Source organism: Poecilia reticulata, chromosome 4 (assembly GCF_904066995.2).
Source record: "Poecilia reticulata chromosome 4, P_reticulata-male-v2, whole genome shotgun sequence".
Classification (NCBI taxonomy): Eukaryota; Metazoa; Chordata; class Actinopteri; order Cyprinodontiformes; family Poeciliidae; genus Poecilia; species Poecilia reticulata.
Genome location: NC_088833.1, coordinates 3,930,109 through 3,942,942, shown reverse-complemented (window position 1 = coordinate 3,942,942; position 12,834 = coordinate 3,930,109). Strand labels below are relative to the sequence as shown.

The window sequence follows — 12,834 nt, the reverse complement described above, 5'->3', positions numbered from 1 at the left end:
TTAAACTTGAATTTTTTTTTTTAAACGAGGCCTGCGGAGCTGCACACACACAAACCGAGCAGCTACGGCGATGGGGAAACTCACACAGATCGGCTCCTGTGGTTGGGCACTTCTGGTTTCAGGCAGAAGGATTGCTCCGGCTGATTCCCACAAGATTATCCGCGTTGCAACCTGGAGAGGAAGCTCCTACTGGGACGCTGGAGTGGGTAAGAAAATAGATTAAAATGTTTGGATAAAAAAAGTTTGGAGCGGATGAGGTAGGCTGGCAGAAGGGTGGGGAAAGGACTCGGCTCAGTTGGCCTGGAAAGACCTCCTTCTTTTACTGCGCAAACACGTTACAGACACACCCATCTAACGACCAGAAAATACCGCTGTTACACGCTTCCTACTTTACAGGTGAGCGTAAAACTGTTCCCAAAACTCCTCCCAGTCATGCGCTGATGTTAAACTATATGGTTGCTTTTACAAAACCCGCAGAACCTGCAAATATTGCCATAGACTGTGTATAATATCACCGAAACAGATCAGCATGCTATACCCAAAAGAATCCGGCAGGTGTCGCCAAAGCTCACTCGGCAGCTTATTTAGAAAAATAAAACTTTTGACTCGCTTTGACTAAAATCTCCGCATCCATGTTTTCTGTATTTGAGAAGAAAAATATTTCAAAGCGCTGCAGTGTTTAGTTTTAACCACAAGGTGGCGACAACGTACCAGACGACAGCAGCCGGTTTCGCTTTGTTTTAATCTGTACAATCGGTGCTGCTGTTCTCCGACTGACCGACAGGGGGAGATCGAGAAAAGAGGCGGGTTTTATTTTGAAGCTCCATGGGATTAAAGTTGTCACCGCTGCTTTTCCCTTTAAGATAGAGGTATTTCAAAGTAAAAGAGGCATTTTTTAAATATTAAGAAAACATTAAAATGCTGACAAGTAGAAATAAAAACGTAACTGAAACTTTTTAAAATTAATTTCTCAAGCAGAATTTAAAGGCGTTGCAAATGAAAAGATTGTACGCATATTGATGCAGACTTTTTAAAATATGCTTATGGTTTTGTACTACAGTAATGATAAAGATTGACTACTAAAAAACCCTTTATTATTCAAAAATTGAGAAAAAGATTATTAAAACTTGCAGACAGAATATCCTGTTGAAATTGTACTTCAGTTTTCATTACAATCAATGGTTAGATTAAGAAAATAACTTAATGTGTGGGTAAAAACACATGGAACAAGTTGTGCCAAATTTCATGTTCAGTTTATAAATAGTTTTAAGCAAGTTTTACCAAATACTATTTGTACTGTGGAGAAAAACTCATGTGCCATCATCAAACTTGAAAATGGTCTGAAAACAACATTATTATTTATTGGAATAATTACTGGGACAATATATCATTCAGCAAAATTTGTTACATGACAGGCTTGGTGTAAACTCATGCAACAAGGTTACAGTAGCTGTTTTGAGTTTTATTTATTTGGCTTTTCTAGTTGGGTTGTACCCCTTAAGTTGTAAAATTTAAATATGTTAAACCAAATCATAAGTAAGTAACTGCGGTAATTGGTACAAGAAAATCATAGAATGCATTGTAATGTATTTTAGATGCAAAAATTAAAGATATGATTACATAATTGCAGTATAGAGCAGCAAAAATGCATTCGACATGTTCGATGATCAACTGAAAATTTGATTTTGAACTTTAAGATTGAGTGACAAGGTAAAATGCGACACTATTTTATATAGTTTTATATCTGCAGTATTTTATAATTTTATATCTGCAGTATAAAATACTGCAGATATAAAATACGATCACATTTTTGCCAAAAAGCTCAGAAAATTTTGAGAGAAAAAGCATGGAAATTGTTGAGTTTGAAAAGTTGAAAATATGCTAGAAAACACTCAAATTTTGAGACTCAAATTTTGAGACTAAACTCAGAAAACCCAGAAGATAAAACAGGAAATTTCTGAAATTCACAAGTTGGATATTTTCGACTTTTGGAAATTTTCTAAGTTTCAAAAGTCTAAAATTTTTAACTTCTGAAGTTTTTTCTAGAAAATTTCTGAGTTTTTCTAGCAAATTTTGCAATTTTTGAAACTCAGAAATTTCCTGTTTTTCTGACATTTTTTTAGATTAATCTAAAAATTTCAGATTTTTTTTCCAACAAATTTTTGACTTCTCTCTGTCAGAAATTAAATTGTTTTTTCTAGAAAATTTCTGACACCTTGGTAGAAATGTATTTCTTTTGATCCATATATAATGACCCCAATACGCCGTTGTAAGTCAAATTAAATATATGACTTTTTACAAAGCATAATTCAAGATAAAAAAAAAAAATCCAAACTAACATTTTTGTATCGATAAAGTGGAACGTCCACCACATGCTTTTATTTTGAAAGCCCAAACAGGAAGCACATCCATTTAGCGCTAGCGTTCGCAGCATTGACGGTCTGTTGTCATCCGTAGCTTCACCACCACCGTCCTCCCACAACAACACTCCGGTGAACCAGAAGAAGAGCACACAATGGGGCTGTAATGTCAGCGACGCGACGCCTGGGACCGGAGCATCTCCTCGCAACCGCCGAGACTGTGTATGGATTTAATGATGATGAAGAAGAAGAAATTCAAGTTCAGGGTGGATTTTGAGCTGGACGAGCTGTCGTCGGTCCCCATCGTAAACGGTGTCCTCTTCTGTAAAGTCCGGCTGCTGGATGGCGGCTTCTCCGAGGAATCTTCACGGTAAAACGGAAAATACTTGAATTGGAACCAGTGTTCCGTCTCCGGTTAGCATTTAACTCCGTGGTTTTAACCCGTTCAGAAACGTTAACAGATGGTTAGCTAAGTGCTACATGACTAACGTTAAACATGTCAAATGAAATGTTTGCTTTAGTAGTAAAGCTGATGTAAAATTAACCATCTTTCAGGATGTTAAGTATAACTAAATGTTTCGCTAAGACAAACTCAGGAGCTGTCATTTCATAATAAATGTGTACTTACTTTTTCAAATTGTACCTCAAAAACATAATTTAGCTTCAAGTCATGAAGGTAAAACCTGCACAATGTTAAAGTAATTCACGGCATCATAATTGTGTTTAATTGAATATCTTATTTGCAGTTTAGTTGGAAGAGAAATACTGTTGTACCATAAGAGAAAAAGTGTTTTATGGCTTATAAAGTGTACATAATACACCTGAACCCTATTTGTTTGTTACGTTATAGGAGTTGTTTATTAAAACAGCCAATTTAGTCTCACAGAAATGGAAAAATCTCTAAAAAAAAAAAAATGGATCTATTTTGTAAATAATAACAAAAATGTTCTTTAAGACGCTTCTCATCCAAAGGTCTTCTTTATTTGTGTTAAAAAGAACAGAGAACAGTTAGACAGCCCAGGATCGCATATATACACTACTTAATTACCTTTTTTGCACTGAATTTTATGTTTCCAAAACATACTGCAGTAACAAACAATGAGTGACGATTTGAAAGTCAGTTTGTGTCAATTTAGACACAAATGTTCATTTGTTTAGTATCAATTAGAGCGAATTATCTCGATACATACAGGCCTGTCAGAATAGCAGATCTTGCTGGACGATAAATTGTCCCAGAAGTTAAAGCTTTAAATGATAATATTGTTGTTTTGAAATACAAAGAACATATATATGATCAAAGATCAAGAAACTTTAAATTGTAACGGGAATTTAACACTGGAACTGGAAGACATTTTAAATATCCCAAATAAACGAAACAACAAATAAAATGAATCATGAAGTCTCTATAAAAAACTTGTACTTCAAAAAAAGGGATAATTAAGATCAGACTGAAGACTTTTACCATCCAGCTTTTGGTAGAAAGAGAGAAAAGAGACAAATGACAAGTCAAATGATTTAGTGTGATTTATTGGTCATTGGCTTCCCAACCAAACTCTGGACTCCAGTGATGCGAGATGGTAACCGCTTGGCATCAATACATACAAACGTGTCGCAGCTGCTGTAAGGTTTCAAGTGTTTTGGTTTGGAAGAAGGTATTTTAAAAATGATGGCCTCCAGTCTGCCTGGATGAAAGAAACTTGTGTGTGTGGGGAACCAAAACCAAAGCTGTGATTTTGGAGCTCACATCCCCAACAAGCTTTCAGAGTGAAGCAGCGTCTGCAGGTCAGATCAAGGGAAAACTGGAAATTGGTATTTTCTGAAAAAACTTGGATCAATTCATTTTATTGGTTTAATTTTATTCCTTTTTTTTTTGCACTAAGAAATTTAAAGTTTGCATTTGCGGGATCAAAAAAATTGACATTCTTTAGTTGATTCCAAGCAATGGAAACATAGATACACGGAGATGAGTGCAGTTATGTTAAAAAGAAAGTACACCCCTACGTCAGTTCTAGGGTGATTTTTAAATCTTAACTCAAGTTTATAAAGTTAATCCCAACAAATGTGATTGCTTTTATAAAATAACACTGGATAAATCTAATATGGATGGATTTGTTTAGAGCAAACATGTCAAAAACACATTTTAAAAGATGTTTTATGACTGAACATGTCGACTTCCATCCTCCTGTTTGATCAGCTCAGCCAAGCGATAATATCAGTTTCCTATCAGGAAGATGAAACTGTACTTTTTTTTTTAATCAAAAATTGTCCAGGTGGATTTCCACACGATTTAAGTAAAATTGAGTTCAAATTTGAATTTAAAAATTCAAATTTAAGTAGTTTGTTTAGCTTACAATCTGAAGTCCTACGAGAGAAATGTGTGCAAAGGCTGCTGATGGTAATTTAAAACCTTTTCATATACAGATAAGTCAAATAATCAGTCATTTTCTTATCCCAAGTAGTTTGTTTTTGCAGTTACATTACTTGTGTATATAGATTTATATCAATCACATGCTGTAAATATGTGTGTAATGTTGGTAATAAACCATGAAATAATGTATTTTTTTCTATTAAAATACTCAAATTATGAACAGATGGAGGGAAAAACCCATTAAAAGCCGAGCAGTTGACCCTGTTCATGTGACTCTGTTAGCTGTAAAACCATTTAAAAGCAGTGGTTGGAAATGTCACCAAACTGTAAAGCCGTAGAGAAAGACGACGTCCCAGCGGTGACAGGAAATGACCCGCGTCCTTTATTCACCGTATCCCTGAGTAACTGATTCATGTTTATGCTGTTATTGCCGACAGTTTGACGCAGGAAAAGTCCAGCGGCTGACGCTGCCTCGTAAATCAGATCGGCACAAAACATTTGCACAAAAAAACGGGATAATTTGATTCGTTTTTAGGGTTGTGGCAACAACAGATGTTTAAAGGTTGTGCTTATTTTTAGATGTTTGCTTTGTTCCCATGTATTTTCTCTGGTGCATCTGTTGGTTTTTTACATTTAATTAGACGAACTGATCACATGTTTCCCAATCAGGTCATTTTAAGACGGTATTGGCCAAAGTCTGAGTCGGCAGGTCCGGCTGAAAACTGCAATCCGTGCACCCCGACTAATTTCTGAATTTATTTGATATATTTTATAACCGAAATGCTCACTTTAAAAAAAAGTCTGATTCCAATCTGACCATTTATTGTTTCATGGCTCATAATCAAGGTCTAGATTGGAAAACTGCTGCTCAGAAACGTTACAAAACCACGAAGGAACTATTAGGGCAAAAATAAACAGAATAAAGTCCTAAAATTATGAGAATAAACTTGTAAAATGAGAAGGAAGTTTTAATATTATGAGAATAAAGTTGTAATAATACTCGAATAAAGACAATACATGGCTAAAGTTGTAGTATGCGAAAGTCATAATAATACACAAATAAAGTCATAATAACACATAAAAAAGCTGTAATAATATTTGAATAAAGTCATAATAATACAGTAAAAAGGTTATAAGAGAAACCAAGACGCAATAATTCACAAATAAAGCCGTAATAATATCGTACTATTACGACTTTATTCATGAATTATTACGACTTTATTCTCACGAGACCATTTTCAAGTCATAAGTTGTAATAAGACAAGAATACATGTAATAATAAAAGAACAAAGTTGTAATAATTCGAGACCAAAGAAGTAATAATACAAGAAAGTCGTAATTATACGCAAATTAAGTTGCAAAATACAAGAAGTTGTAATAATAAGTAATAGGACAAGAATAAAGTCATAATAATACGAGAATAAAGTCTTAATGATTTTTCTCTTCATCCTGACTTTATTCCTGTTTTTTGTCCGTATTCTTTATAATTTTATTCTCCTAATATTTTCCCTTTACTCCCTTAATTCTCCATTGTAACCGATTGTAGTTCAGCTGCTGCTTCTCTTTAAGTGAATCTCTTGTCTGTAAACGGAGAGAAAGGAGAGGCGGGAGACCCGGAGCGTCTCACGCCGGCTAATCGGATTTATCTGCACAGAGAAACGCTTCGAGCCGCAGAGCGTGAACCATGAAGAAGATCCAGAACTCCCGACGCTGGGAGTTCCCTCCCAAGATTATTCACCTCGGGACGAAGTCAGCATTTGTACAGCATTAGTCACACATCTGCTGGTTTTTATTTATAGTGAGGCGGTGCAGAATACACATTTCACCACACACTGCTAATGTTTAACCCCTTTTTCTTCTGCATTTAACAACATGTTGTGTTTCTCTAAAAACGCGCAAACACTAAATGCAAAAACCTCCAGAACTGGGAGAAAGTGAGGTGACGTTGTGCTGCACAGACGGATTGGAGATGTGAGTGGGAGAGCAGAGGACGCCAGCGAAAGTGAAGCCATCTGTGGGATCGTAATTCTGCCCACGCACACACTCCTTTCTCTTTCACTTCATCCCATCCGTTCTGCTGGGAACTCACGTGCAGGACGGACTGGGAAGCCATTTATCTGCCATCGCAACGCATGGATTCATGTTACATGAAGCAAAAACGGCGATTAATCAGCTCAATTATCAACAAAATGAGAGGATAATTAATACCAGTTTGTTTTGACTGGAACCAGAAGATCTTAATCTGGTATTAATCTGGTGTTAGTGGGTTTATTTTGTACCATGCAGCATTAGGGATGTATAAGAAAAATAAAACATAAAATGATAATGAACTTAGAAAATAGTCGTAATAAATATTCCGAAAATAAAGTCAAACAAGAATAAAATTGAACGAGAATAAAGACGCATTCAGTTATGTTTTCATAATAGTCTGGGAATAGATATAATATTACAAGAATAAAATCTGTCGTCATCATTTATTTATTCATGAAGTGCTGCACAGATGCACCAAAACTAAAAGGAAAAAATCATTTAAATAATAATAATATTGTCCAAAATGAGCCCAATCGGTCGGCGCATCTCAACTTTCCCAAATCTATTTTATTACATTACACCAGGAGTTACTTTAGCAACAAAAAGATCAAAAACCTTTATTTATCCATGTTTTGTGCTAAAATAATTTTCCTACTTGAACAGAAACGTCTTAATAAATGTTGCTGCCACAATCATCCTGGACATTCGGTTGAAATTTGGCCGTGTGCAGCCTGGACACGGGGTTAAAGGTCATCTAATCCTCTGTGACTTCCTGTTCCAGGGAGCCGGTGCAGGCCAACTGCGTCCGATGGAGGAAGCGCTTCTCTTTTCCGTGCAAGATGAGCGCCAGCGCAGGAACCGGTGTGCTGGACCCCTGCATGTGTCGCGTCTCGGTCAGAAAGGTTCGTAAAGTGGAAGAGCCTCCAACCTGAACTGAAACCTGAAAGTTTGATGTGAAACCTGAAGTTACATTTACCAAAAGGAGAACTTTAGTGATTTATCTTTGTGACCCTGTTACTTTTAATAATCGTAATCTGACATGTCGGGGATTAAAAACTGACAGATTATCATCCTGCTTCTCTTTTTCAGGAGCTCAAGGGTGGAAAAGCTTACGCAAAGGTAATTTGTATGTACTTAAAGGGTGAAATACAAATATTGGAAATGCAAATATTGACCTACAGTCAACTTAAAATGTTTAACTTTCTGTAAAATCCTCACAGTGTGAGTCTTGGCTCCTGGTCCAGCTTTGTTTTTTTTTTTTTTTGGACTATTTTATTATCGCTACATTAGAAAGTTTAGCTGTTTTCTTGTGTCCATCAACAGGCTTGTGAAGAGCAGAGCTGAAACGATTAATCACAATTAATTTACCAATCGATTAATCGTTAGCTGGAGTCGGACATTTACTGAGAAAAACATATTCAGCCAAAACTGTTCATAAATAATTTGCATTTTGCATTTAGGATAAAAACATGTTTGTCTGTAAATCTGTTTTAGCCAAAACTCGTCAAGTTTTTAACTTCACCTGTTTCAGACTGATCAAAGGAATGATTAGCTTTATGTACGTTTTTCTACTTAAAAAAAGAATTACTTATTTTAATTACTTTATGTATTTCTAATATTGTATAAAAAGCTCATGTGGTTAAATGAAGAATCTGTAGAATTTAAAAAATCTGATGAATCAATAAATAAAATAATGGTTAGTTACTCCAGTGTAATGCATCCTTGTCTTTCCCATTTTGAAGAACAGCCAGTAGATCTGCTTCCAACATATTTTCTCTCCAGGATAACAGGAAGTGTTTTCTATTTATAGGTTCTTATGACAATCTTATCACCTTGGGGAAAAAAGTAAAGTATAAATTACAATAATTACATGTTTACGTAGATTATCCTTTTGGCTTTTGTAATTTAAAAATACATAAATAAAGAAGTGAGATTTTTCCTCATTTGATAAATATCGTCAGGCCGCAGCTCCGGTTCCTTAAAGGGAATATCAGTGATGGTCTGCAGCAAACAGATGCCTCATTATGCTCAGCAGTTTTGCTTCCAGCCACTGAAACTGAGCAGCGTGATAATATTCTAATCACTTTTAGATAGCAACCGGCCTGTCGCCAAGGAAAACTGAGCCGTAAAAGATATTTTATTCCTTTGTTCTCATGTTCCTGCATGTCCCATCTTTGTATCTAAAGGTCACATTACTGATTCTCTGCAGACAGGAAGTGAAAAAAAAGGTTCACCTTGTTTTGTTTTTGTCTCCTTCAGCTCGGTTTTGCAGATCTGAATTTAGCAGAGTTTGCCGGCTCAGGAAACACAACTCGGAGGTGTCTGCTGGAAGGCTATGATACCAAAAACACCCGGCAGGATAACTCCATTCTCAAGGTAGCATCTGTGTGCCCACAGCAGACGGCCTGGTTTATTTCTGGATGAGAGGAATAACGATTTACTCAAGTAAAACCCATTTACCGTTTTATTCTCCGTAGGTTATCATCGGTACGCAGCTCATGTCAGGGGATCCCTGTTTCAAAACGTAAGTTTGAACAACATGTTTCTGCCTGTGGACTTTAATAAAGGCAGCAGCTGTTTCTGTGTTCACACTAGGGCTGAAACGATTCCTCGAGTGATTCGAGTACCTCGATTATTAAAATTCCTCGAGGAAAATTGACCTGCCTCGAAGCTTCGTTAATTTATGTTTTTATCATTTAGCGCACCGTGTTTCAGCCGGAACATTATTTGCGTTGCGCGGAGCTCTGACTTCCGCCTCTGAGTTGTTGACGGAAGCTACGTGTTAGCGGCATAACGTCCAATCTTCAAGTTCGGCCCGCGGGGATTTTACTGATTGGTGATAATTCCGGGTTTTCATCGTTTTTGTGGGACCAATAAACATCCTTAAAATGACCGGCGCGATGCCGGGAGTCCGGCAGCCTTTCTGCTCCGGAGCTGCTGGTTGAATGGCGGGAAGAAGCTGAGGAGGATTTCTACAGGTGAGCGGAGAGACTGAACACGGCGGGCGGCTGAGGGTTGATGCTTACAGGGTAAGAGCAGCTTTACGGACGAACCGCACAATAAACTTATATCATCCCGGTCTGAACAAACGGGAGGCGGAACATGGCTGGTAGATGAGTTTCTGAACGGAGGAGCCGTAAATATCCCGTATTGCTCCCCCGGTCTACAAAACAGTAACTGGTAGGGAAGATCAAATGTGGAAAAAATAGACTGATGTTCATATCCGATAGTAACACTGGTGTTATGGAATATTTACCAATATTTTATTTCATAATTGTTTTTATCCGATTACTCGATTAATCATAAAAAAAATCTATAGATTACTCGATTACTAAAATAATCGTTTACAACAGCCCTAGTTCACACTGAAGGCAAATGCAACCAAAATCCAAATATTTAAGGCCAAATTCCAAATTTCTCACCCAAAAAAAGTGATTTGTTTTCCCTCCTGACATGTTGCTAATTCTGCACCAGAAGACGTCAAGACGCTGTAAATCTGGATGTAAACGACTGAAAATAATAATTATGACGGAAGTGAGGTTCCGACCTTTCTACAGAGGTGATAATCGATGCTCCACTAGAGCCATTTCTACTGGTTGTGCTCTCGTTTTGTCTCATGATCCGATTTTAAAGAATTGAGATGGAAGTTGAGTCTGGATTCAACCAAACTCACGTTGGCCGCAGGTCTGTTGTCATGATTATTGGGGATAATTTCTTACATTCTTCTGCTTCATGGTGACACAGTATCTGAACCCAACAGAAATGTCTCACTGATTCCTTTATTTATGTTCTAAATCACTCCAGGGTCACTTGATGATCCTCACATTCAGCCTGATCTCCTCTGGACATGTTCAGAAAAATAACAATGTGTATTAAATTTTAATACATTTTTAATGATTGAGGCTTATAACATAATAGTGACTCAGAAAATGAACAGAGCCAAACGATAAATGATTAATGAAAATAATTTGTTATATTTATAACTTCTAAAGGCCAATTTTTAAATAAAAAAATCAAGATGTTTGCACATCCTTAAAAAGCCTTAAATTGGTGCAGCTAAATTTAAGTCCTTAAAATCTCTTTCTTTTTTTAAAACGTAAATTGGTCTTATTAATCGCAGATCGTAGATTTTGCAGTGGCTGGACTATTCAGTCTTGTATGTATTTTATTTTTCCTTCCTTGTTGGACTAAGTTTGAGGAAGAAGCAGACATCTTCAGTGCGGTTGCTAACTAGAAGCTAATATGTCCTTGCTAGCTCGCTAGCTTTTTTGCAACTATCATGGTTTTTTGCGAATGTATCACCAAAGTTTGGTTTTTCCACTGGTTCACTTTAATAATCCCCTAAATTTATTATTTTTTTTGGTCTTAAATTTAAATCAAGCGGGCATTAAAAAGTCTTAAATTGAAATCTGTAAAAACTCTGTTTATTTAATTTAACATTTTTATACTAAAAACTGAAGCTGGCATTCAGAAAGAAAAGTTTCTTTACCTATAGGTAGGAAACATTTTTTCCCCAATTTGAGTTTTTAATATTAATCCATATTCTTGAGTTTAAATCAGCAACGCCTTGTCCTTACTGTGGTTTCTTTCCTTGTAATAAAGGCCTCTTTGAAATACTGAGGAGGAAATAAAGCCACATTGTTTCTGCTGTCCAGGCCTCCATCCACAGCCACGGTGATTGGGATCCAGAGTGATGGAGAGAGCCTGCTGGAGGAAAGGAGGGGCGGAGACTCACAGAAAGGCTTTTCTGGTGAGGCGAATCGCGCCATCGCACTCTTCACTTTCTCTTTTTTCTGTTTGCTGAGACGTCGGCAGGCATCTTTTAAAGTCCGCTGCAAACAACCGTGAACTTTAACTAACTTCACTGACACCTCTCTCAATAACCAGACACAGCCTGTGTGTAATTTTTAAATAATAAATGAATATCTGAAAACGGAACGGGCACAACTGAACCTACCGAGACATCACATCTTAAAGACAGTTGGAGGAGCAGCCTGGACGCTTCTTAGAAACTCTATGGCTTTTTTTCTATTACAAATTTGTGAAAGATTTTGTAGATATTCCTCTAATGTAAAAAAATAAAATAAAATATGCGATTGTGGTTTGTCCATAAAATAGAAAGTACAATTAAAATCACATTAGATAAGAAACATAACTAAAGTTAATACGTTTGTTCACGCAAACGTGCAGCGCCATCCTCCTCCTTCCACTTCCTGTCGTCTTCTTCGTCGTTTCCGTCAGTAGTTACATCCGGTTGTTGGTGACATGACTCGTGTGACGTGAAAAAAAGTTTCCCCTTCGCAGTTTTGATGCTGCCGAAAAACACAAAAATTGATCATGTGGACAGAAACATAAACTTACTTTCCATTTTGTGTATTTGTTTAAAAAAACGTCTAAAACTGCATCTTTTTTTTTTTTTAGCTTTGTATTGTTCTATCCCATAAAATCCTAGTAAAAGACTAAAGTCTGTGAGAAAATGTATCATTTGAATTATGGCTAAACGATTAATCTGATTAATCATGATTAAACGGTTATTGAAATAATCATCAACTAGTTTAGTAATTGATTATTTGGAGTATACAGACACATAAAAGTCAATTTGCTGAAAAAACAACATATACAGATACTAATCAAGTCAGAATCATACAAAATATATATACTTTTGGCGTTTAAGACACAAAAAAACCTGCTTGAAAATATGTTCTACCCACATATTTATGCTAAGCTTCAGCATTTAAAGCAGGAACATTTTTAAATGTTTTTGTAATACTGAGTAAAAAGGTTTAAGTGGTTAAATGTTTAAGTGGTTTTTCCGATTAATCGTCGCAATAATCGATTACTAAAATAATTGTGAGTTGATTACCTGATATGAATAGTGTTAAGAGTTTTACTGTGTCACCTCATGCAACACACACATTCGGTCTGATGCAAATGAGTCTCATTGAGTCATTCAGACTCGGGTCACTTCCTAATTCTGCACACGATCTGCTTTTCAGCGTAGCCTTCAAAACTGATCCAGTAAATAAGTAAATAACGGAGCCGTCTGATCTGATAATCCGTGGATTTCCCTGCAGT

General features: G+C 36.4%; 2 protein-coding genes across 4 annotated transcripts in view; one reads left to right on the top strand and one right to left on the bottom strand.

Annotated features, from left to right (window-relative positions):
- Positions 1-73: 73 nt before the first annotated feature.
- Positions 74-12,834, top strand: part of fam102bb (family with sequence similarity 102 member Bb) — a 24,668-nt gene continuing 11,907 nt past the window's right edge. For both annotated transcript variants that reach the window (XR_014087214.1, XM_008406270.3), the window contains exons 1-7: positions 74-206; positions 2,458-2,730; positions 7,541-7,661; positions 7,849-7,878; positions 9,019-9,135; positions 9,237-9,283; positions 11,415-11,509. Coding sequence is in view for 1 of the 2 variants with exons in the window: in XM_008406270.3 (XP_008404492.1) it covers positions 2,585-2,730; positions 7,541-7,661; positions 7,849-7,878; positions 9,019-9,135; positions 9,237-9,283; positions 11,415-11,509 (556 nt within the window). In the remaining variant the exon portion in view is untranslated. The remainder of the gene's footprint in view (positions 207-2,457; positions 2,731-7,540; positions 7,662-7,848; positions 7,879-9,018; positions 9,136-9,236; positions 9,284-11,414; positions 11,510-12,834) is intronic.
- Positions 11,658-12,834, bottom strand: part of henmt1 (HEN methyltransferase 1) — a 19,473-nt gene continuing 18,296 nt past the window's right edge. For both annotated transcript variants that reach the window (XR_533456.3, XM_008406267.3), the window contains exon 10: positions 11,658-12,071. The gene's annotated coding sequence lies outside the window, so the exon portion shown is untranslated. The remainder of the gene's footprint in view (positions 12,072-12,834) is intronic.